Source organism: Oncorhynchus mykiss, chromosome 9 (genome assembly GCF_057628025.1).
Source record: "Oncorhynchus mykiss isolate SJ-2025 chromosome 9, ASM5762802v1, whole genome shotgun sequence".
Taxonomy (NCBI): Eukaryota; Metazoa; Chordata; class Actinopteri; order Salmoniformes; family Salmonidae; genus Oncorhynchus; species Oncorhynchus mykiss.
Genome location: NC_143030.1, coordinates 74,618,484 through 74,642,945, shown reverse-complemented (window position 1 = coordinate 74,642,945; position 24,462 = coordinate 74,618,484). Strand labels below are relative to the sequence as shown.

The 24,462-nt window shown below is 46.9% G+C and overlaps 1 protein-coding gene across 5 annotated transcripts in view; it reads right to left on the bottom strand.

Moving 5' to 3' along the window:
- LOC110531259 (protein kinase C zeta type) overlaps positions 1–24,462 on the bottom strand; it is a 158,084-nt gene that overhangs the window by 47,001 nt on the left and 86,621 nt on the right. For all 5 annotated transcript variants that reach the window (XM_036988861.2, XM_090185395.1, XM_036988859.2 and 2 more), the window contains exons 7-8: positions 10,822–10,919; positions 6,972–7,058 (exon numbers count right to left, since the gene is read on the bottom strand). In XM_036988861.2, the coding sequence (XP_036844756.2) occupies positions 6,972–7,058; positions 10,822–10,919 (185 nt within the window). The remainder of the gene's footprint in view (positions 1–6,971; positions 7,059–10,821; positions 10,920–24,462) is intronic.

Below are 24,462 nucleotides of genomic sequence, written 5' to 3'. Positions count from 1 at the left end.
AATTTGTCTGAACCGTCTCAGTGCTTCTCCTTCCAATAGGGTGCTTCCCCTTTAATGCCCAATTAAATAGACAGCCTCAGCTGCACAAAAGTGGGGTTGTGATGGAGACGTGAATGAGGATGTGTTCAACCCTCAGTTCCGAAGCTTCTCAGTTCCGTTTGTTTTGTTGCATTTAAAAGTGTGCTTTCTAATAGCAAGTTTGCCCAGGATCGGATCCATTCATTAGTCCGTTGGACTGCACATCTCCAGCTGTTCTTCGTGGCCTTTCTCCGCTGGAGATCTGGTGGCGGATTGTCTGACTGACCAACGGACTGCAACCTTTTTGTATACGGTATTTCATTTGTTTTGGTGTGATGATAGACCGTGATGATTTATGTGGTCAGTTGTAGTTGAAGACTTGAGACTGAGATTTGATACTCTTCTTGGTTGCGTGGTAAAAGAGTTGATATTTTGATTGAGACTGGGTTTACGCTACACTTGTATGAACGGACAAACATTGCGTGACTAAGGTCACTTGAGTTCCGTGAACTCCTTTACCGGGCTGGACTCTTTTAGGCCCGAGGAACAGGACATTTCTGGATGAACCGGAGCTCATTATTTGTTATATTGTTATGTGTGTGTGATCATTTAAGTTGGTAATACAACCCACGCAAAAGAACACAGTAGTTTTGAAGTTATTTCAAATATTTTAAGGGTTTATGAAAAGTGTATGTCCATCCTGACTTTTACATGAGTCCTTTGTATTGGTGTAGACTTGAGGGACCAGATGGGACTCATTTCCTCCCAAACCAAAACTAGAAATCAATATTTTCTCTGGTAGGTACCACCTACCTGGCACCCCTACAAACAATAACCTCAAGTCAAAACCGTTACAATAGTCAAGGATTTTCTTAATTCAGGGTTAGTCACAGTGGTCAGGTATTCTGACACTGTGTACTCTCTGTTTAGGGCCAAATAGCATTCCAATGTGCTCTGTTTTTTGGGTTGATTCTTTCCAGTGTGTCAATTAGTTATCTTTTTGCTTCTCTTAATTTGGATGGGTCTAAATGTGTTTCTGTTCTGGGGCTCTGTGGGTTCTGTTTGTGAACAGAGCAAGTTGGCTGAGGGGATTCTATGCGAGTCCAGTATGGTGAGGCCGGGTGCCGCAGAGTGTTCTAGTTCCCTCGCCAATTCATTGATATTGTATATGTTGAAGACGGTGGGGCTCAAGCTGCATCCCTGTCTCACCCCACAGCCCTGAGGAAAGAAATCTGTGTGTTTATTGCCTATTTTAATTGCGCACTTGTTGTTTGTGTACATTGATATTATGTCATATGCTTCCCCCCATCAATTTGTATAGCAGACCCTGGTGCCAAATTGATTCAAAAGCTTTTTTTTAAATCAACAAAGCATGAGAATACTTATCTTTTGTTTTGTTTGTATGTCAATAAATGTGTGCAGGGTGTATACGTGGTCGAACAGTATTTTGGTAAGAAGCCAATTTGACATTTACTCAGGACATTGTTTCACTGAGAAAATGAGTCTGCTGTTGATTATACTGCAGAAGATTTCTGAGATTGCTGCTGAAACACATTCCATGGTAATTCTACAGGTCAAATTTGTCTCCACTTTTGTGGATTGGGATGAGCGAGAGAGAGCGGGGTAAAGAGTGTACTGAGAGATAGGGGGGAGAGAGAGAGAGAAAGAGTGCACTGAGAGAGCGGGAGAAAAAGTGCACAGAGAGAGCGAGAGAAAGAGAGCGAGAGAAAGAGAGCGAGAGAAAGAGAGTGAGAGAGAGAAAGACCACAGAGACAAAGAGAGAGAGGGCACAGAGACAAAGAGAGAGAGACAGGGCACGGCGAGAGAGTGGGAGAGACAGGGCATGGAGAGAGAGAGGGAGAGACAGGGCACGGAGAGAGAGAGGGAGAGACAGGGCACACACAGAGAGAGAGGAAGAGACAGAGACAGGGCGTACACACACAGAGAGAGAGAGGGCACAGAGAGAGAGATACGGGGCACAGAGAGAGAGAGAAAGGAAGAGGGAGAGAGAGACAGGTCACCGAGAGAGAGAGAGAGAGAGAGAGAGAGAGAGAGGGCACAGAGAGAGAGAGACAGGGCACAAAGACCGAGAGACAGGGCACAAAGACCGAGAGACAGTGCACAGAGACACAGAGAGAGAGAGGAACAGGGCACAGAGACACAGAGAGAGAGAGAGGAACAGGGCACAGAGACACAGAGAGAGAGAGGAACAGGGCACAGAGACACAGAGAGAGAGAGGAACAGGGCACAGAGACACAGAGAGAGAGAGAGGAACAGGGCACAGATACACAGAGAGAGAGAGAGAGAGAGAGAGCAGTGCCTCACTGAGCGGTGTTGTGCACTTCATCCTGTCAGCTCCACAACCACCAACCTCACCACCCCCACCGTCCCCCTCAGGGGAACCAACCCAGAGACCACTCAGAGCACGCCTCATGAATATGTACCATCATTATCGGTGATAACCATTGCGCTGTGCATGGACGGGGCCGGGGCCCACTGCATACAGATGGAGTGCCAGTGGGGGCCCTTGCCTCTCTAAATCATCCTGCCTTTGATCCAAGTATATCACCAGCGCACTCAGAGAAACTACGTAGACAGGCACAATGAATTATGAGCGCTAATTATGTTTTGCCGATGTAATGATGATTTTTTTTTTCTTCAAAAGAGCACGTCAGGAGAATTTGGGTTCGACTTGCCCTTCCACGGAAACGCTAACAGACTGTCAAACGTGAAGCTTTCTCCGGAAGAAAAATAACAACAGCACAGGAGAGAGAGATAGTAAAGTCAATCAAAGTGGTTTTGCACCAGCCACCTCAAAATAGTAACAATCTACCAATCACAGGCTGTTTCTGTTCCAGGCCAGTTTGTCACTCTCCTTGAACAGCACTCTCTGTACGAAGCAAACACGCCCAATTATGAGGGCTGCCTGCCCGCGTGTCATCGTACAGCTTCAACGAGGCTATTTCAAGAAGTGGCTCGGCCTCTCCTTGTCCCACACTTTGTGCAATAGGGGAGTAGGGGAGAGACAGCGAGGGAGAGAAAGGACGGGAGAGACAGCGAGGGAGAGAGAGGACGGGAGAGACGGCAAGGGAGAGAGAGGACACGAGAGACAGTGAGGGAGAGAGAGGACGAGAGAGACAGTGAGGGAGAGAGAGGACGGGAGAGACAGTGAGGGAGGACGGGAGAGACAGCGAGGGAGAGAGGACGGGAGAGAAAGCGAGGGATGACGGGAGAGACAGCGAGGGAGAGAGAGGACGGGAGAGACAACGACGGAGAGAGAGGACGGGAGAGACAGCGAGGACGGGAGAGACAGTGAGGGAGAGAGAGGACGGGAGAGACAGTGAGGGAGGACGGGATAGACAGCGAGGGAGAGAGGACGGGAGAGATAGTGAGGGAGAGAGAGGACGGGAGAGACAACGAGGGAGAGAGAAGACGGGAAAGACAGCGAGGGAGAGAGAGGACGGGAGAGACAGTGAGGGAGAGAGAGGATGGGAGAGACAGTGAGAGAGGGGAGAGAGAGGACGGGAGAGACAACGACGGAGAGAGAGGACGGGAGAGACAGCGAGGACGGGAGAGACAGTGAGGGAGAGAGAGGACGGGAGAGACAGTGAGGGAGGACGGGATAGACAGCGAGGGAGAGAGGACGGGAGAGATAGTGAGGGAGAGAGAGGACGGGAGAGACAACGAGGGAGAGAGAAGACGGGAAAGACAGCGAGGGAGAGAGAGGACGGGAGAGACAGTGAGGGAGAGGGAGGACGGGAGAGACAGTGAGGGAGAGGGAGGACGGGAGAGACAGTGAGGGAGAGAGAGGACGGGAGAGACAGGGAGGGAGAGAGAGGACAAGAGAGACAGCGATGGAGAGAGAGGACGGGAGAGACAGCGAGGGAGAGAGAGGATGGGAGAGACAGCGAGAGAGAGAGAAGATGGGAGAGACAGTGAGGGAGAGAGAAGATGGGAGAGACAGTGAGGGAGAGAGAAGACGGGAGAGACAGTGAGGGAGAGAGAGGACGGGAGAGACAGTGAGGGAGAGAGAGGACGGTAAGAGACAGCGAGGGAGAGAGAGGACGGGAGAGACAGCGAGGGAGAGAGAGGACGGGAGAGACAGCAAGGGAGAGAGAGGACGGGAGAGACAGTGAGGGAGAGAGAGGACGGTAGAGACAGCGAGGGAGAGAGAGGACGGGAGAGACAGCGAGGGAGAGAGAGGACGGGAGAGACAGCGAGGGAGAGAGAGGACGGGAGAGACAGCGAGGGAGAGAGAGGACGGGAGAGACAGTGAGGGAGGACGGGAGAGACAGTGAGGGAGGACGGGAGAGACAGCTAGGGAGAGAGAACGGGAGAGATAGCGAGGGAGAGAGAGGACGGGAGAGACAACGAGGCAGAGAGAGGACGGGAGAGACAGCGATGGAGAGAGAGGACGGGAGAGACAGCGATGGAGAGAGAGGACGGGAGAGACAGCGAGGGAGAGAGAGAAAGGGAGAGACAGAGAGGGAGAGAGACGAGAGAGACAGCGATGGAGAGAGAGAGGACGGGAGAGACAGTGAGGGAGAGAGAGGATGGGAGAGACAGCGTTGGAGAGAGAGGGGACGGGAGAGACAGCGTTGGAGAGAGAGGACGGGAGAGACAGCGAGGGAGAGAGAGGACGGGAGAGACAGCGTTGGAGAGAGAGAGGACGGGAGAGACAGTGAGGGAGAGAGAGGACGGGAGAGAGAGGATGGGAGAGACAGCGAAGGAGAGAGATCGGGAGAGAGAGTGAGGGAGAGAGAGTGAGGGAGAGAGAGGACGGGAGAGACAGCGTTGGAGAGAGAGAGGATGGGAGAGACAGCAATGGAGAGAGAGGACGGGAGAGACAGTGAGGGAGAGAGAGGACGGGAGAGACAGCTTTGGAGAGAGAGAGTACGGGAGAGACAGTGAGGGAGAGAGAGGACGGGAGAGACAGCGATGGAGAGAGAGGACGGGAGAGACAGCGTTGGAGAGAGAGGACGGGAGAGACAGCGATGGAGAGAGAGAGGACGAAGAGACAGTGAGGGAGAGAGAGGACGGGAGAGACAGCGATGGAGAGAGAGGACGGGAGAGACAGCGATGGAGAGAGAGGACGGGAGAGACAGCGATGGAGAGAGAGGACGGGAGAGACAGCGAGGGAGAGAGAGGACGGGAGAGACAGCGTTGGAGAGAGAGGACGGGAGAGAGAGGACGGGAGAGACAGTGATGGAGAGAGAGGACGGGAGAGACAGCGATGGTGAGAGAGGACGGGAGAGACAGCGATGGAGAGAGAGGACGGGAGAGACAGCGTTGGAGAGAGAGGACGGGAGAGACAGCGATGGAGAGAGAGGACGGGAGAGACAGCGATGGAGAGAGAGGACGGGAGAGACAGCGATGGAGAGAGAGGACGGGAGAGACAGCGATGGAGAGAGAGAGGACGAAGAGACAGTGAGGGAGAGAGAGGACGGGAGAGACAGCGATGGAGAGAGAGGACGGGAGAGACAGCGATGGAGAGAGAGGACGGGAGAGACAGCGATGGAGAGAGAGGACGGGAGAGACAGTGAGGGAGAGAGAGGACGGGAGAGACAGCGTTGGAGAGAGAGGACGGGAGAGAGAGGACGGGAGAGACAGTGATGGAGAGAGAGGACGGGAGAGACAGCGATGGTGAGAGAGGACTGGAGAGACAACGATGGAGAGAGAGGACGGGAGAGACAGCGATGGAGAGAGAGAGGACGGGAGAGACAGCGATGGAGAGAGAGAGGACGGGAGAGACAGCGATGGAGAGAGAGAGGACGAAGAGACGGTGAGGGAGAGAGAGGACGGGAGAGACAGCGATGGAGAGAGAGGATGAAGAGACAGTGAGGGAGAGAGAGAGGACGAAGAGACAGTGAGGGAGAGAGAGAGGACGAAGAGACAGTGAGGGAGAGAGAGGACGGGAGAGACAGCGATGGAGAGAGAGGACGGGAGAGACAGTGAGGGAGAGAGAGGACGGGAGAGACAGCGATGGAGAGAGAGGACGGGAGAGACAGCGATGGAGAGAGAGGACGGGAGAGACAGCGATGGAGAGAGAGGACGGGAGAGACAGCGATGGAGAGAGAGGACGGGAGAGACAGCGATGGAGAGAGAGGACGGGAGAGACAGCGATGGAGAGAGAGGACGGGAGAGACAGCGATGGAGAGAGAGGACGGGAGTGACAGCGATGGAGAGAGAGAGGACGGGAGAGACAGCGATGGAGAGAGAGGACGGGAGAGACAGCGATGGAGAGAGAGGACGGGAGAGACAGCGATGGCGAGAGAGGACGGGAGAGACAGCGATGGAGAGAGAGAGGACGGGAGAGACAGCGATGGAGAGAGAGGACGGGAGTGACAGCGATGGAGAGAGAGAGGACGGGAGAGACAGCGATGGAGAGAGAGAGGACGGGAGAGAGCGATGGAGAGAGAGGACGGGAGTGACAGCGATGGAGAGAGAGAGGACGGGAGAGACAGCGATGGAGAGAGAGGACGGGAGAGACAGCGATGGAGAGAGAGGACGGGAGAGACAGCGATGGAGAGAGAGGACGGGAGAGACAGCGATGGAGAGAGAGGACGGGAGTGACAGCGATGGAGAGAGAGAGGACGGGAGAGACAGCGATGGAGAGAGAGAGGACGAAGAGAGTGAGGGAGAGAGAGGACGGAAGAGACAGCGATGGAGAGAGAGGACGGGAGAGACAGCGATGGTGAGAGAGGACGGGAGAGAGAGTACGGTGGCTACGGACAGAGATTGGGACTTGAATATACGGCGCTACCGCCAACTTCATCCACTTCACCGATGTGCCTTTCATGTTGGGATTCTAATAGGGCCTCGTCCTCCTCAAAACTAATGGATACGTTTGCAGGGGAAACGGCAGAGAGCCATGTTTAATGGTTGATTGACGGGTTCTATCCGTATGCTGTTGAAGTACCGGAGGTACTGGTGTAGAATGTCTGTTTGTTTACCTCGCATGTTCTTCTGGTAGTTTCCGTTGCCGTTGCATATGAAACATCAGATCCCCTCCGTTGACGTACTCGATCACGAGAAATAACCTAGAATCGGAAGAACAGGGAAGGAGTAGATATTGGGAAACAGTCTTGGGAGAGTATCTGAAGGTTGAATGTATCCGAAGTGGTCCTTGTACCAAGATTGCCATTTTCCCAAACAATAGTCAAGTATTGTCATTGTACAAGGGGAGGCTGCATGGATGCCAATTCAATTATAATTTATCTTAGTTTAAGTTCTTTGTAACAATCAATGTCTTCAATGTCGTGAAATTGGTGATTTATTTTCTTACACAAAAGTAATTTTTGCTCTAAAAACCCCCAGTAAAAAAAGCCTGGGTGAAAATGACCTTCCCCAATGCCTCTTAACATTCTGTTTGGTTTTACAGGTCATGGTTAATGGTCTGACGGTAAACTCTCTGTAAACTCTCTCATGGCCTACCAGTAATTGACTACAACTGTACATTTCTTAAGTTACAATGAGAAGTCTGTTATTGAATGCATCACTATTCCCAGAAGCCACAGCTCTGTAGTTTCTTACTTCACACTGAAAATGAACAGAGGTCTAATGGCATGTCATTCAGAACCAGTGGGACAGCTACAGAGAAACGGTACCTTTTATTTAACCACAGCATGTCATTCAGAACCAGTGGGACAGCTACAGAGAAACGGTACCTTTTATTTAACCACAGCATGTCATTCAGAACCAGTGGGACAGCTACAGAGAAACGGTACCTTTTATTTAACCACAGCATGTCATTCAGAACCAGTGGGACAGCTACAGAGAAACGGTACCTTTTATTTAACCACAGCATGTCATTCAGAACCAGTGGGACAGCTACAGAGAAACGGTACCTTTTATTTAACCACAGCATGTCATTCAGAACCAGTGGGACAGCTACAGAGAAACGGTACCTTTTATTTAACCACAGCATGTAATTCAGAACCAGTGGGACAGCTACAGAGAAACGGTACCTTTTATTTAACCACAGCATGTCATTCAGAACCAGTGGGACAGCTACAGAGAAACGGTACCTTTTATTTAACCACAGCATGTCATTCAGAACCAGTGGGACAGCTACAGAGAAACGGTACCTTTTATTTAACCACAGCATGTCATTCAGAACCAGTGGGACAGCTACAGAGAAACGGTACCTTTTATTTAACCACAGCATGTCATTCAGAACCAGTGGGACAGCTACAGAGAAACGGTACCTTTTATTTAACCACAGCATGTCATTCAGAACCAGTGGGACAGCTACAGAGAAACGGTACCTTTTATTTAACCACAGCATGTCATTCAGAACCAGTGGGACAGCTACAGAGAAACGGTACCTTTTATTTAACCACAGCATGTCATTCAGAACCAGTGGGACAGCTACAGAGAAACGGTACCTTTTATTTAACCACAGCATGTCATTCAGAACCAGTGGGACAGCTACAGAGAAACGGTACCTTTTATTTAACCACAGCATGTCATTCAGAACCAGTGGGACAGCTACAGAGAAACGGTACCTTTTATTTAACCACAGCATGTCATTCAGAACCAGTGGGACAGCTACAGAGAAACGGTACCTTTTATTTAACCACAGCATGTCATTCAGAACCAGTGGGACAGCTACAGAGAAACGGTACCTTTTATTTAACCCCAGCATGTCATTCAGAACCAGTGGGACAGCTACAGAGAAACGGTACCTTTTATTTAACCACAGCATGTCATTCAGAACCAGTGGGACAGCTACAGAGAAACGGTACCTTTTATTTAACCACAGCATGTCATTCAGAACCAGTGGGACAGCTACAGAGAAACGGTACCTTTTATTTAACCACAGCATGTCATTCAGAACCAGTGGGACAGCTACAGAGAAACGGTACCTTTTATTTAACCACAGCATGTCATTCAGAACCAGTGGGACAGCTACAGAGAAACGGTACCTTTTATTTAACCACAGCATGTCATTCAGAACCAGTGGGACAGCTACAGAGAAACGGTACCTTTTATTTAACCACAGCATGTCATTCAGAACCAGTGGGACAGCTACAGAGAAACGGTACCTTTTATTTAACCACAGCATGTCATTCAGAACCAGTGGGACAGCTACAGAGAAACGGTACCTTTTATTTAACCACAGCATGTCATTCAGAACCAGTGGGACAGCTACAGAGAAACGGTACCTTTTATTTAACCACAGCATGTCATTCAGAACCAGTGGGACAGCTACAGAGAAACGGTACCTTTTATTTAACCACAGCATGTCATTCAGAACCAGTGGGACAGCTACAGAGAAACGGTACCTTTTATTTAACCCCAGCATGTCATTCAGAACCAGTGGGACAGCTACAGAGAAACGGTACCTTTTATTTAACCACAGCATGTCATTCAGAACCAGTGGGACAGCTACAGAGAAACGGTACCTTTTATTTAACCACAGCATGTCATTCAGAACCAGTGGGACAGCTACAGAGAAACGGTACCTTTTATTTAACCACAGCATGTCATTCAGAACCAGTGGGACAGCTACAGAGAAACGGTACCTTTTATTTAACCACAGCATGTCATTCAGAACCAGTGGGACAGCTACAGAGAAACGGTACCTTTTATTTAACCACAGCATGTCATTCAGAACCAGTGGGACAGCTACAGAGAAACGGTACCTTTTATTTAACCACAGCATGTCATTCAGAACCAGTGGGACAGCTACAGAGAAACGGTACCTTTTATTTAACCACAGCATGTCATTCAGAACCAGTGGGACAGCTACAGAGAAACGGTACCTTTTATTTAACCACAGCATGTCATTCAGAACCAGTGGGACAGCTACAGAGAAACGGTACCTTTTATTTAACCACAGCATGTCATTCAGAACCAGTGGGACAGCTACAGAGAAACGGTACCTTTTATTTAACCACAGCATGTCATTCAGAACCAGTGGTGTAAAGTACTTAAGTAAAAAATACTTTAAAGTACTCCTTAAGTTGTTTTGGGGGAAATATGTACTTTCCTTTACTATTTATATTTTTGCCATCTTTTACTTTTACTTCACTACATTCCTAAAGAAAATAAGGTACTTTTTACTCCATACATTTTCCCTGACACCTAAAAGTACTGGTTACATTTTCGAATGCTTAGCAGGACAGGAACATGGTCCAATTCCAGCACTTATCAAGAGAATATCCTTGGTCATCCCTACCTGCCTCTGACCTGGAGGATTCACTAAACACACATGCTTCGTTTGTAAATTATGTCTGAGTGTTGGAGTGTGCACCTGACTATCTGTCAATTATGTCTGAGTGTTGGAGTGTGCACCTGACTATCTGTCAATTATGTCTGAGTGTTGGAGTGTGCACCTGACTATCTGTCAATAAAAATGTAAATTGTGCTCTCTGGTTTGCTTAAAAGAAGGAAGTTGAAATTATTTATATTTTTTTATACTTTAAGTACATTTTAGCAATTCCATTAAATTTTGATACTTAAGTATATTTTAAACCAAATACTTTTAGACTTTTACTCAAGTAGTATTTTACTGGGTGACTTTCACTTTTACCTTAATAGAAAACGACTCAAGTATCTTTACTTTTACTACAGTATGACTATTGAGTACTTTTTCCACCTCTGTTTAGAACACATTCTCCATGTAAAAAGCAACTTGTTGGAATCTATAGAGTCTCTTTTTTTCGTCCCAATTGACACCCCATTTCCTAAAAGTAGTGCACTACTTTTGACCCAAGGCCCATAGGGTTCTGGTCTAAACTAGTGCACTAAATAGGGAACAGGGTACCATTTGGGACATAGCCTCTGTCTGCCTCTTACCGGCTCTCTGTCTGAAAGCAGGAGTGAAGGCCCACTAAAAACGGATTGGTAGACGCCTGCTCAAACACATGCTTCTCTGTCTGCACCCAATCGATGTCCTGTTGGAGAAGGAATGAGAGGGAGAGAGAGCGAGAGAGAGGATGGAGCAAAAGAGAGAGAGATGAAAAGATAACACATTAGCAACCATTGTTTGTATCCATACAGTAACAGCATCCTGTCATAGCAGACAGACTACCTGCTCTGCCTTTCATGTCTCTGTGATGTCAACTCAGTTCCCCAGAGGAAGAAATAGTGGAACGACACAACACAAAGCAGCCATTTTCTTAATTTCTCATTGCTCAGTACAATACAAGAACATTTGATCTAAGCCACTATATTCTACTTAATGGATTTCTACTGTCCTGGTACTGTGCATTTGGAAAGTATTCAGACCCCTTGACTTTCTAAATTTTGTTACACTACAGCCTTATTCTAAAATGGATTCAATAGTTTTTCCCCCTCAATCTACACACAATACCCCACAATACCCCATAATGGCAAAGCAAAAACTGTTTTTTAGAAATTGTAGCAAATTTAAAAAAATAACAAACATCACATTTACATAAGTATTCAGACTCAATACTTTGTTGAAGCAACTTTGCCAGTGATTACAGCCTCGATTCTGCTTGGGTATGATGCTACAAGTTTGGCACACCTGTGTTTATGGATTTTCTCCCATAATTCTCCGCAGATCCTCTCATGCTCTGTCAGGTTGGATAAGGAGTGTCGCTGCACAGCTATTTTCAGGTCTCGGAGATGTTCCATCTGGTTCAAGTCCAGGCTCCAGCTGGGCCCCTCAAGGATATTCAGAGACTTGTCCCGAAGTCACTCTACCATAAAGGTCTGACTGGTGGAGTTCTGCAGAGATGTTTGTCCTTATGGAAGGTTCTCCCATCTCCACAGAGGAACTCTGGAGCTCTGTCAGAGTTACCATTGGGTTCTTGGTCACCTCCCTGACCAAGGCCCTTCTCCCCTGATTGCTCATTTTGGCCGGGCGGCCAGATCTAGGAAGAGTCTTGGTGGTTCTACCGTTTAACTTGTTCCATTTAAGAATGATGGAGGCCACTGTGTTCTTGGGGACCTTCAATACAGCAGACATTTTTTTGTACCCTTCCTCAGATCTGTGCCTCGACACAATCCTGTCTCTGAGCTCTACGGACAATTCCTTTGACCTCAAGGTTTGGTTTTTGCTCTGACATGCATTGTGGGACCTTATATAGACAGGTGTGTGTCTTTCCAAATCATGTCCAATCAATTTACCACAGGTGGACTCCAATCAAGTTGTAGAAACACCTCAAGGATGATCAATGGAAACAATTTGGAGTCTCATAGCAAAGGGTCTGAATACTTATGTAAATAAGGTATCCGTTTTTTTTAATAAACATTGGCAAAAATATCTAAAAACCTATTTTTGCTTTGTCATTATGGGTATTGTGTGTAGATTGATGAGAATTTGTATTTATTTAATCAATTTTAGAATAAGGCTGTAACGTAACAACATGTTGAAAAGGGAAACAGTTTGAATACACTGTATCAACCCTTAAGTTTAAACTATCTCTTATGAAGGAAAGACTGAGTAAATCGACTGGAACATGGATCCAATTGAGGTAGAAGTTACCCTACTGATGACTTCAACTGTCTACTTTCCAATGAATAAAATAGAAGGCATAAAACTCAAGAAATGGAACACAGAAATACATGGAAAAAATGGGATGAATAAGTAACTAAAATGCACAGATGAAGGAACGCTACACGCTACGACATTCATTTGCGGTCGTTACTTGATATAGTACCACTGGACTACAATCTAACACGTAGGAATAAAGGAAAACTAAAGGGGCCCGATCACAAATAGAAACACTAGTTAGAGAAAGAGGCACCTTTTGTTTTCTCTTCCTCTGGCGAATGAAGAAGTAAAAAGAAACACAGGAAACACTAAAACACTGCATAAACAATGAACACCTAGATGACCACACATTGAACACCTAGATGACCACACAATGAACACCTAGATGACCACACAATGAACACCTAGACGACCACACAATGAACACCTAGACGACCACACAATGAACACCTAGACGACCACACAATGAACACCTAGACGACCACACAATGAACACCTAGACGACCACACAATGAACACCTAGACGACCACACAATGAACACCTAGACGACCACACAATGAACACCTAGACGACCACACAATGAACACCTAGACGACCACACAATGAACACCTAGACGACCACACAATGAACACCTAGACGACCACACAATGAACACCTAGACGACCACACAATGAACACCTAGACGACCACACAATGAACTCCTAGACGACCACACAATGAACACCTAGACGACCACACAATGAACACCTAGACGACCACACAATGAACACCTAGACGACCACACAATGAACACCTAGACGACCACACAATGAACACCTAGACGACCACACAATGAACACCTAGACGACCACACAATGAACACCTAGACGACCACACAATGAACACCTAGACGACCACACAATGAACACCTAGACGACCACACAATGAACACCTAGACGACCACACAATGAACACCTAGACGACCACACAATAAACACCTAGATGACCACACAATGAACACCTAGACGACCACACAATGAACACCTAGACGACCACACAATAAACACCTAGATGACCACACAATGAACACCTAGACGACCACACAATGAACACCTAGACGACCACACAATGTTAATTCCCTGCAATTCTACACATTTTACCGTGGGTCATGGATCATCTTTTGGCAGTTTTACAGTTAATTTCCAGCAATTCTACACATTTTTCCATTACTTATGTTAATATGATATCTGAGTGAGAGTGACTACAAAATCAATGGGGTCCCCTGGAGGTCAGAGAGCAATTCATTTGCAAGCCCAGGCCAGTTCCAACAGAGTGTAAGCAGATTACAGAGCCCTGGCTGTGATTGCGCTATGAAGTCACGGATGAAGACAGATATCTGTTGTTTTTCCAGGACATGGCCTTATACTTCCTCTTCTGAAAGTGTTCGGGTGGGTCTAGTGTTTGGGTGGGTTGGACTAGTGTTTGGGTGGGTGGGTCTAGTTTTTTTGGTGTGTCGGTCTAATGTTTGGGTGTGTGGGTCTAGTGTTTGGGTTGGTCTAGTGTTTGGGTGTGTGTGTCTAGTGTTTTAGTGGCTGGGTCTAGTGTTTGGGCGGCTGGGTCTAGTGTTTGTTTGGGCGGCTGGGTCTAGTGTTTGTTTGCACAGCTGGGTCTAGTGTTTGAGCGGCTGGGTCTAGTGTTTTTTTGGGCAGCTGGGTCTAGTGTTTGGATGGGTGGGTGAGTCTAGTGTTTGGGTGGGTGGATCTAGTGTTTGGATGGGTGGGTGGGGCTAGTGTTTGGATGGGTGGGTGGGGTGGGTGGGTCTAGTGTTTGGGCGGTTGGGTCTAGTGTTTGGATGGACGGTTGGGTCTAGTGTTTGGATGGACGGCTGGGTCTAGTGTTTGTTTGGGCGGCTGGGTCTAGTGTTTGTTTGGGCGGCTGGGTCTAGTGTTTGGGCGGCTGGGTCTAGTGTTTGGATGGGTGGGTGGGGTGGGTGGGTCTAGTGTTTGGGCGGTTGGGTCTAGTGTTTGGATGGACGGTTGGGTCGAGTGTTTGGATGGACGGCTGGGTCTAGTGTTTGTTTGGGCGGCTGGGTCTAGTGTTTGTTTGGGCCGCTGTGTCTAGTGTTTGTTTGGGTGGCTGGGTCTAGTGTTTGTTTGGGCGGCTGGGTCTAGTGTTTGTTTGGGCGGCTGGGTCTAGTGTTTGTTTGGGCGGCTGGGTCTAGTGTTTGTTTGGGCGGCTGGGTCTAGTGTTTGTTTGGGCGGCTGGGTCTAGTGTTTGGGCGGCTGGGTCTAGTGTTTGTTTGGGCGGCTGGGTCTAGTGTTTGGGCGGCTGGGTCTAGTGTTTATTTGGGCGGCTGGGTCTAGTGTTTGTTTGGGCGGCTGGGTCTAGTGTTTGTTTGGGTGGCTGGGTCTAGTGTTTGGGCGGCTGGGTCTAGTATTTGTTTGGGCGGCTGGGTCTAGTGTTTGTTTGGGCGGTTAGGTCTAGTGTTTGTTTGGGCGGCTGGGTCTAGTGTTTGGATGGGTGGGTGGGTCTAGTGTTTGGATGGGCGGGTGGGTCTAGTGTTTGGGTGGGTTGGTCTCTTCACTATCTATCCATCTCTATCACTGTTGTTAACCAACTGCCAATCAACTCATAGAAATACACAAATAACATATACATATTTCACTACTTTAAAATGGAGATAGCCCTCAGTGGTTCTGGCCTTGTTGTCACAGAAGCGATCAATGGCAATCGGTGATCGGCAGTATGCCCTCTTTCTACCTTTATGGATTAATGGAAAGATTGGAGGTGCACCCTCTAGGTTCTATATCTATGATAGCAAGCTGTCTGGCTTTGGCTGGGGGGCGGCCATGTTTCTTTCTTAAAGCTGGGTCTTGGCTGCCTTGAAAGAGACAGGATGCCAAGCCGTGGTGCTGACTAGACTGAACCCAGGCCAGGGACTATCTAGGCCTAACCCAGGCCAGGGACTGACTCCCATGGACTGACTAGGATGAACGTGGGCCAGGGACTGTCTTGGCTGAACCTAGGCCAGGGACTGACTCCCATGGACTGACTAGGCTGAACCTGGGCCAGGGAGTGTCTAGGCTGAACCTGGGCCAGGGACTGTCTTGGCTGAACCCGGGCCAGAGACTGTCTTGACTGAACCTGGGCCAGGGACTGTCTTGGTTGAATCCGGGCCAGTGACTGTCTTGGCTGAATCTGGGCCAGGGACTGTCTAGGCTGAACATGGGCCAGGGACTGTCTAGGCTGAACCTGGGCCAGGGACTGTCTAGGCTGAACCTGGGCCAGTGACTGTCTTGGCTGAACCTGGGCCAGGGACTGTCTTGGCTGAAGCTAGGCCAGGGACTATCTAGGCTGAACCCAGGCCAGGTACTGTCTCCTAAAATACCCTCCCGCATCAGGCCCGAAATATGGCCAGCAGTGACCCCTCTGCAGTCAAATTACCAAATTGCCCTCTAGAGGCCTCAAGGTTGGAATGTTATTCATATTTTTCCTAATAAACATCATTTAAAAGAAACCACCGAAAAGCTGGTGCTCCTATGTCAAATGGTTTTGTTATATTCAGTCTTCTGTGATGTATAAAAAGTGTAATATTGGGATGCAAACTCTAAATGTAATACATTTCAACTCTATATCTGACATGGTACAGATGTCTTCTTTTTTTAAGCCCATAACCAAGTGTGTGAGATGCATACTTTTGTTTCAAGGTAGATTTGTTTAAGACTACCAAGAAACACCCTGTGTGATGCTGATTTAGCACACTGCAGTAAAAGGTTCATATGTAAACACACCCGTCTGTCTGCCTCTGACAACTTTCTGACGTCCCTGAAATTGACATCTGGGCAGGGCTTTGTTTGGCTAAGCCTGGCGCTTTGCTGTTATATTGACAATGGTAGTCAAGGAAGAGTGGTTCTGTTTTTTAAAAGCTGATTGAACTTGAACTCTTTCTGCTGTTGTGGTTTTCTGTTTACACATTCGAAGAGTACTTTACTAAATACATAAATAATTCTACACCTGTTGTTTACGAAGCATGTGACAAATTATCAAGATCGATAATGAGAGATATATAAAGAGAGCTCTATAATGAGATATATAAAGAGAGCTCTATAATGACAGATATATAAAGAGAGCTCTATAATGAGAGATATATAAAGAGAGCTCTATAATGACAGATATATAAAGAGAGCTCTATAATGAGAGATATATACAGAGAGCTCTATAAGGAGAGAGATATAAAGAGAGCTCTATAATGAGAGATATATACAGAGAGCTCTATAATGACAGATATATAAAGAGAGCTATATAATGACAGATATATAAATCACTGGTGTAAAATAGTTGTCTCTGGCCCCCTCCCAGTTAGGGGGAGTGATGAGCTCTACAGCAGAGTCTAACAACTCAATCGCTGGTTGAAAACAGTTTTTTTGCCCCTCCCAAAATATAGAATTTGTAGATAATTGGCCCTCTTTCTGGGACTCACCCACAAACAGGACCAAGCCTGGCCTGTTGAGGAGTGACGGACTCCATCCTAGCTGGAGGGGTGCTCTCATCTTATCTACGAACATAGACAGGGCTCAAACTCCCCTAGGTCCACAATAAAATAGGGTGCAGGCCAGGCAGCAGGCTGTTAGCCAGCCTGCCAGCATAGTGGAGTCTGTCACTAGCACAGTCAGTGTAGTCAGCTCAGCTATCACCATTGAGACCGTGTCTGTGCCTCGACCTAGGTTGGGCAAAACTAAACATGGCGGTGTTAGCCTTAGAAATCTCACTAGGATAAAGACCACCTCCATTCCTGTCATTATTGAAAGAGATAGTGATACCTCACATCTCAAAATAGGGCTACTTAATGTTAGATCCCTCACTTCCAAGGCAGTTATAGTCAATGAACTAATCATTGATCATAATCTTGATGTGATTGGCCTGACTGAAACATGGCTTAAGCCTGATTAATTTACTGTGTTAAATGAGGCCTCACCTCCTGGCTACACTAGTGACCATATCACCCGCGCATCCCGCAAAGGCGGAGGTGTTGCTAACATTTCTGATAGCAAATTTCAATTTACAAAAAAAAAAACATTTTCGTATTTTGAGCTTCTAGTCATGAACTCTATGAAGCCTACTCAATCACTTTTTATAGCTACTGTTTACAGGCCTCCTGGGCCATATACAGCGTTCCTCACTGAGTTCCCTGAATTCCTATTGGACCTTGTAGTCATAGCAGATAATATTCAAATTTTTGGTGACTTTAATATTCACATGGAAAAGTCCACAGACCCACTCCAAAAGGCTTTCGGAGCCATCATCGACTCAGTGGGTTTTGTTCAACATGTCTCCGGACCTACTCACTGCCACAGTCTGGACCTAGTTTTGTCCCATGGAATAAATGTTGTGGATCTTAATGTTTTTCCTCATAATCCTGGACTATAGGCCCACCATTTTATTATCTTTGCAATCCAACAAATAATCGTCTCAGATCCCAACCAAGGAGCATCAAAAGTCGTGCTATAAATTCTCAGACAACCCAAAGATTCCCTGATGCCCTTCCAGACTCCCTCTGCCTACCCAAGGACGTCAGAGGACAAAAATCAGTTAACCACCTAACTGAGGAACTCAATTTAACCTTACGCAATACCCTAAATGCAGTTGCACCCCTAAAAACATTTGTCATAAGAAACTAGCTCCCTGGTATACAGAAAATACCCGAGCTCTGAAGCAGGCTTCCAGAAAATTGCAATGGAAATGGCGGCACACCAAACTGGAATTCTTCAGACTAACTTGGAAAGACAGTACCGTGCAGTATCGAAGAGCCCTCACTGCTGCTCGATCATACTATTTTTCCAACTTAATTGATGAAAATAAGAACAATCCAAAATGTATTTTTGATACTGTCGCAAAGCTAACTAAAAAGCAGCATTCCCCAAGAGAGGATGGCTTTCACTTCAGCAGTAATAAATTCATGAACTTCTTTGAGGAAAAGATCATGATCATTGGAAAGCAAATTACGGGGCAAATTAATTCCTCTTTAAATCTGCGTATTCCTCGAAAGCTCAGTTGTCCTTAGTCTGCACAACTCTGCCAAAAACTAGGATCAAGGGAGACACTGAAGAGTTTTAGTACTATATCTCTTGACACAATGATGAAAATAATCATGGCCTCTAAACCTTCAAGCTGCATACTGGACCCTATTCCAAATAAACTACTGAAAGAGCTGCTTGGCCCTCCTATGTTGAACATAATAAATGGCTCTCTATCCACCGGATGTGTACCAAACTCACTAAAAGTGGCAGTAATAAAGCCTCTCTTGAAAAAGCCAAACCTTGACCCAGAAAATATAATAAACTATCGGCCTATATTGAATCTTCCATTCCTCTCAAATTTTTTGGAAAAAGCTGTTGCACAGCAACTCACTGCCTTCCTGAAGAAAAACAATGTATACGAAATGCTTCAGTCTGGTTTTAGACCCCATCATCGCACTGAGACTGCACTTGTGAAGGTGGTAAATTACCTTTTAATGGCGTCAGACCGAGGCTCTGCATCTGTCCTCATGCTACTAGACCTTAGAGCTGCTTTTGACACCATCAATCACCACATTCTTTTGGAGAGATTGGAAACCCAAATTGGTCTACACTGACAAGTTCTGGCCTGGTTTAGATCTTATCTGTCGGAAAGATATCAGTTTGTCTCTGTGGATGGTATGTCCTCTGACAAATCAACTGTAAATTTCGGTGTTCCTCAAGGTTCCGTTTTAGGACCACTGTTGTTTTCACTATATATTTTACCTCTTGGGGATGTCATTCGAAAACATAATTTTAACGTTCACTGCTATGCGGATGACACACTGCTGTACATTTCGATGAAACATGGTGAAGCCCCAAAATTACCCTCACTGGAAGCCTATGTTTCAGACATAAGGAAGTGGATGGCTGCAAACGTTCTACTTTTAAACTCGGACAAAACAGAGATGCTTGTTCTAGGTCCCAAGAAACAAAGAGACTTTCTGTTGAATCTGACATTTAATCTTGACGGTTGTACAGTCGTCTCAAATAAAACTGTGAAGGACCTCGGGGTTACTCTGGGTACCCTGATCTCTCTTTTGACGAACATATCAAGACTGTTTCAAGGACAGCTTTTTTCCATCTATTAACATTGCAAAAATCAGAATCTTTCTGTCCAAAAATGATGCAACATTTTTTATCCATGCTTTTGTCACTTCTAGGTTAGACTCCTGCAATGCTCTAATTTCCGGTTACCCGGATAAAGCACAAAATAAACTTCAGTTAGTGCTAAATACGACTGCTAGAATCCTGACTAGAACAAAAATGTTTTATCATATTACTCCAATGCAAGCCTCCCTACACTGATTCCTGTTAAGGCAAGGGCTAATTTCAAGGTTTTACTGCTAACCTATAAAGCATTACATGGGCTTGCTCCTACCTATCTCTCTGATTTGGTCCTGCCGTACATACATACACGTACGCTACGGTCACAAGACGCAGGCCTCCTAATTGTCCCTAGAATTTCTAAGCAAACAGCTGGAGGCAGGGCTTTCTCCTATAGAGCTCCATTTTTATGGAACGGTCTGCCTACCCATGTCAGAGACGCAAACTCGGTCTCAACCTTTAAGTCTTTACTGAAGACTCATCTTTTCAGTGGGTCATATGATTGAGTGTAGTCTGGCCCAGGAGTGGGAAGGTGAACGGAAAGGCTCTGGAGCAACGAACCGCCCTTGCTGTCTCTGCCTGGCCGGTTTCCCTCTTTCCACTAGGATTCTCTGCCTCTAACCCTATTACAGGGGCTGAGTCACTGGCTTACTGGGGCTCTCTCATGCCGTCCCTGGAAGGGGTGCGTCACCTGAGTGGGTTGATTCACTGATGTGGTCATCCTGTCTGGTTTGGCGCCCCCCCTTGCGTTGTGCCATGGCGGAGATCTTTGTGGGCTATACTCAGCCTTGTCTCAGGATGGTAAGTTGGTGGTTGAAGATATCCCTCTAGTGGTGTGGGGGCTGTGCTTTGGCAAAGTGGGTGGGGTTATATCCTTCCTGTTTGGCCCTGTCCGGGGGTGTCCTCGGATGGGGCCACAGTGTCTCCTGACCCCTCCTGTCTCAGCCTCCAGTATTTATGCTGCAGTAGTTTATGTGTCGGGGGGCTAGGGTCAGTTTGTTATATCTGGAGTACTTCTCCTGTCCTATTTAGTGTCCTGTGTGAATCTAAGTGTGCGTTCTCTAATTCTCTCCTTCTCTCTTTCTTTCTCTCTCTCGGAGGACCTGAGCCCTAGGACCATGCCCCAGGACTACCTGACATGATGACTCCTTGCTGTCCCCAGTCCACCTGGCCGTGCTGCTGCTCCAGTTTCAACTGTTCTGCCTTATTATTATTCGACCATGCTGGTCATTTATGAACATTTGAAGATCTTGGCCATGTTCTGTTATAATCTCCACCTGGCACAACCAGAAGGGGACTGGCCACCCCACATATGCTCTCTCTAATTATCTCTTTCTTTCTCTCTCTCGGAGGACCTGAGCCCTAGGACCATGCCCCAGGACTACCTGACATGATGACTCCTTGCTGTCCCCAGTCCACCTGACCGTGCTGCTGCTCCAGTTTCAACTGTTCTGCCTTATTATTATTCGACCATGCTGGTATTTATGAACATTTGAACATCTTGGCCATGTTCTGTTATAATCTCCACCCGGCACAGCCAGAAGAGGACTGGCCACCCCACATAGCCTGGTTCCTCTCTAGGTTTCTTCCTAGGTTTTGGCCTTTCTAGGGAGTTTTTCCTTGCCACCGTGCTTCTACACCTGCATTGCTTGCTGTTTGGGGTTTTATGCTGGGTTTCTGTACAGCACTTTGAGATATCAGCTGATGTAAGAAGGGCTATATAAATACATTTGATTTGATAGCACAGACATAATTCCATTAAAAGTGCAATCCGGGGTTAAAAAAACAAAGCAGTCACCCCGCCACTTGTTTTTTGAAATTGTTAAGGGACAGGGCAGGAAAAATGTATGTATCAATCCTGTACTGCCCTTTTAACAGTATGTTGAGTGTTGACTGGTCCTGTGTGGCTCAGTTGGTAAACCAACACTACTGTAGGTTGCTCTGGATAAGAGTGTTTGCTAAACCTCTAACATGTAAAATGCTATAGAAGGAACGGTCTTCTCCACAATAATAATTGGTTGTATGTAGTGTTGTCTGTCTCCGAGTTATACATTTAAACTTGAAGAACTCACATAATTACAAGCCAAGAGAAGCTTCTCTCTCTCTATTATCAGAAACACCTATCCTCTCACTGTAATTCTGTCAGTCATGTGATATGCACTACATTCGAAGTCGGTAGTTTAGATACACTGGAGCCATTAAAACTTGTTTTTCAACCACTCCACAAATTTCTTGTTAACAAACTATAGTTTTGGCAAGTCGGTTAGGACATCTACTCTTTGTACATGACACAAGTAATTTTTCCAACAATTGTTTACAGACAGATTATTTCACTTACAATTCACTCTATCACAATTTCAGTGGGTCAGAAGTTTACATACACTAAGTTGACTGAACTTTAAACAGATTGGAACATTCCAGAAAATGATGCCATGTCTTCTGATATGCTAATTGACATCATTTGAGTCAATTGGAGGTGTATCTGTGGATGTATTTCAAGGCCTACCTTGAAACTCAGTGCCTCTTTGCTTGACAAAATGGGAAAATCAAAAGAAATCAGCCAAGACCTCAGAAAAAAATTGTAGACATCAAGAAGTCTGGTTGATCCTTGGGAGCAATTTCCAAACACCTGAAGGTACCACGTTCATCTGTACAAACAATAGTATGCAAGTATAAACACCATGGGACCACACAGCCGTCATACTGCTCAGGAAGGAGACGCGTTCTGTCTCCTAGAGATGAATGTAGTTTAGTGCGAAAAGTGCAAATCATTCCCAGAACAACAGCAATGGACCTTGTGAAGATGCTGGAGGAAACAGGTACAAAAGTATCTATATCCACAGTAAAATTAGTCCTATATCGACATAACCTGAAAGGCACCTCAGCAAGGAAGAAGCCACTGCTCCAAAACCGCTATAAAAAAGCCAGACTACGGCTGGCTGCAACTGCACATGTGGACAAAGATCGTACTTTTGGAGAAATGTCCTCTGGTCTGATGAAACAAAAATAAAACTGTTTGGCTATAACGACTATCGTTATGTTTGGAGGAAAAAGAGGGAGGCTTGCAAGCCGAAGAACACCATCCCAACCGTGAAGCACGGGGGTGGCAGCATCATGTTGTGGGGATGCTTTGCTGCAGGAGGGAATGGTGCACTTCACAAAATAGATGGCATCATGAGGAAAGACAATTATGTGGATATATTGAAGCAACATCTCAAGACATCAGTCATGTTAAAGCTTGGTCGCAAATGGGTCTTCCAAATGGACAATGACCCCAAGCATACTTCCAAGTTATGGCAAAATGGCCTAAGGACAACAAAGTCAAGGTATTGGAGTGGCCATCACAGAGCGAGCTAAATCACTTCTATGCTCGCTTTGAGGCAAGCAACGTTGAGGCATGCATGAGAGCATCAGCTGTTCCGGACGACTGTGTGATCACACTCTCCGTAGCCGACGTGAGTAAGACCTTTAAACAGGTCAACATTCACAAGGCTGCGGGGCCAGACGGATTACCAGGACGTGTGCTCCGGGCATGTGCTGACCAACTGGCAGGTGTCTTCACTGACATTTTCAACATGTCCCTGGTTGAGTCTGTAATACCAACATGCTTCAAGCAGACCACCATAGTCCCTGTGCCCAAGAACACAAAGGCAACCTGCCTAAATGACTACAGACCCGTAGCACTCACGTCTGTAGCCATGAAGTGCTTTGAAAGGCTGGTAGTGGCTCACATCAACACCATTATCCCAGAAACCCTAGACCCACTCCAATTTGCATACCACCCAAACAGATCCACAGGTGAGGCAATCTCTATTGCAATCCACATTGCCCTTTCCCACCCGGACAAAAGGAACACCTATGTGAGAATGCTATTCATTGACTACAGCTCAGCGTTCAACACCATAGTACCCTCAAAGCTCATCACTAATCTAAGGAACCTGGGACTAAACACCTCCCTCTGCAACTGGATCCTGGACTTCCTGACGGGCCGCCCCCAGGTGGTGAGGGTAGGTAGCAACACATCTGCCACGCTGATCCTCAACACTGGAGCTCCCCAGGGGTGCGTGCTCAGTCCCCTCCTGTACTCCCTGTTCACCCATGAATGCATGGCCAGGCACGAATCCAACACCATCATTAAGTTGGCAGACGACACAACATTGGTAGGCCTGATCACCGACAAGACAGCCTACAGGGAGGAGGTCAGAGACCTGGCGTTGGTGCCAGAATAACAACGTGTCCCTCAACGTAACGAAGACTAAGGAGATGATTGTGGACTATAGGAAAAAGGAGCACCAAGCACGCCCCCATTCTCATCGACGGGGCTGTAGTGGAGCAGGTTGAGAGATTCAAGTTCCTTGGTGTCCACATCAATAACAAACTACAGCTGCAACATCGAAAGCATCCTGACCAGTTGCATCACTGCCTGGTATGGCAATTGCTCGGCCTCCGACCGCAAGGCACTTCAGAAGGTAGTGCGTACGGCCCAGTACATCACTGGGGCAAAGCTACCTGCCATCCAGGACCTCTACACTAGGCGGTGTCAGAGGAAGGCCCGGACTATTTACATTGTGTGTGTGTCCCAACCCCTCTTTTACGCTGCTGCTACTCTCTGTTTATCTTAAATGAATAGTCACTTTAAATATACATTCATGTACATACTACCTCAATTGGGCCCCGACCAACCAGTGCTCCAGCACATTGGCTAACCGGGCTATCTGCATTGTGTCCCACCACCCACCAACCCCTCTTTTACGCTGCTGCTACTCTCTGTTCATCATATATGCATAGTCACTTTAACCATATCTACATGTACATACTACCTCAATCAGCCTGA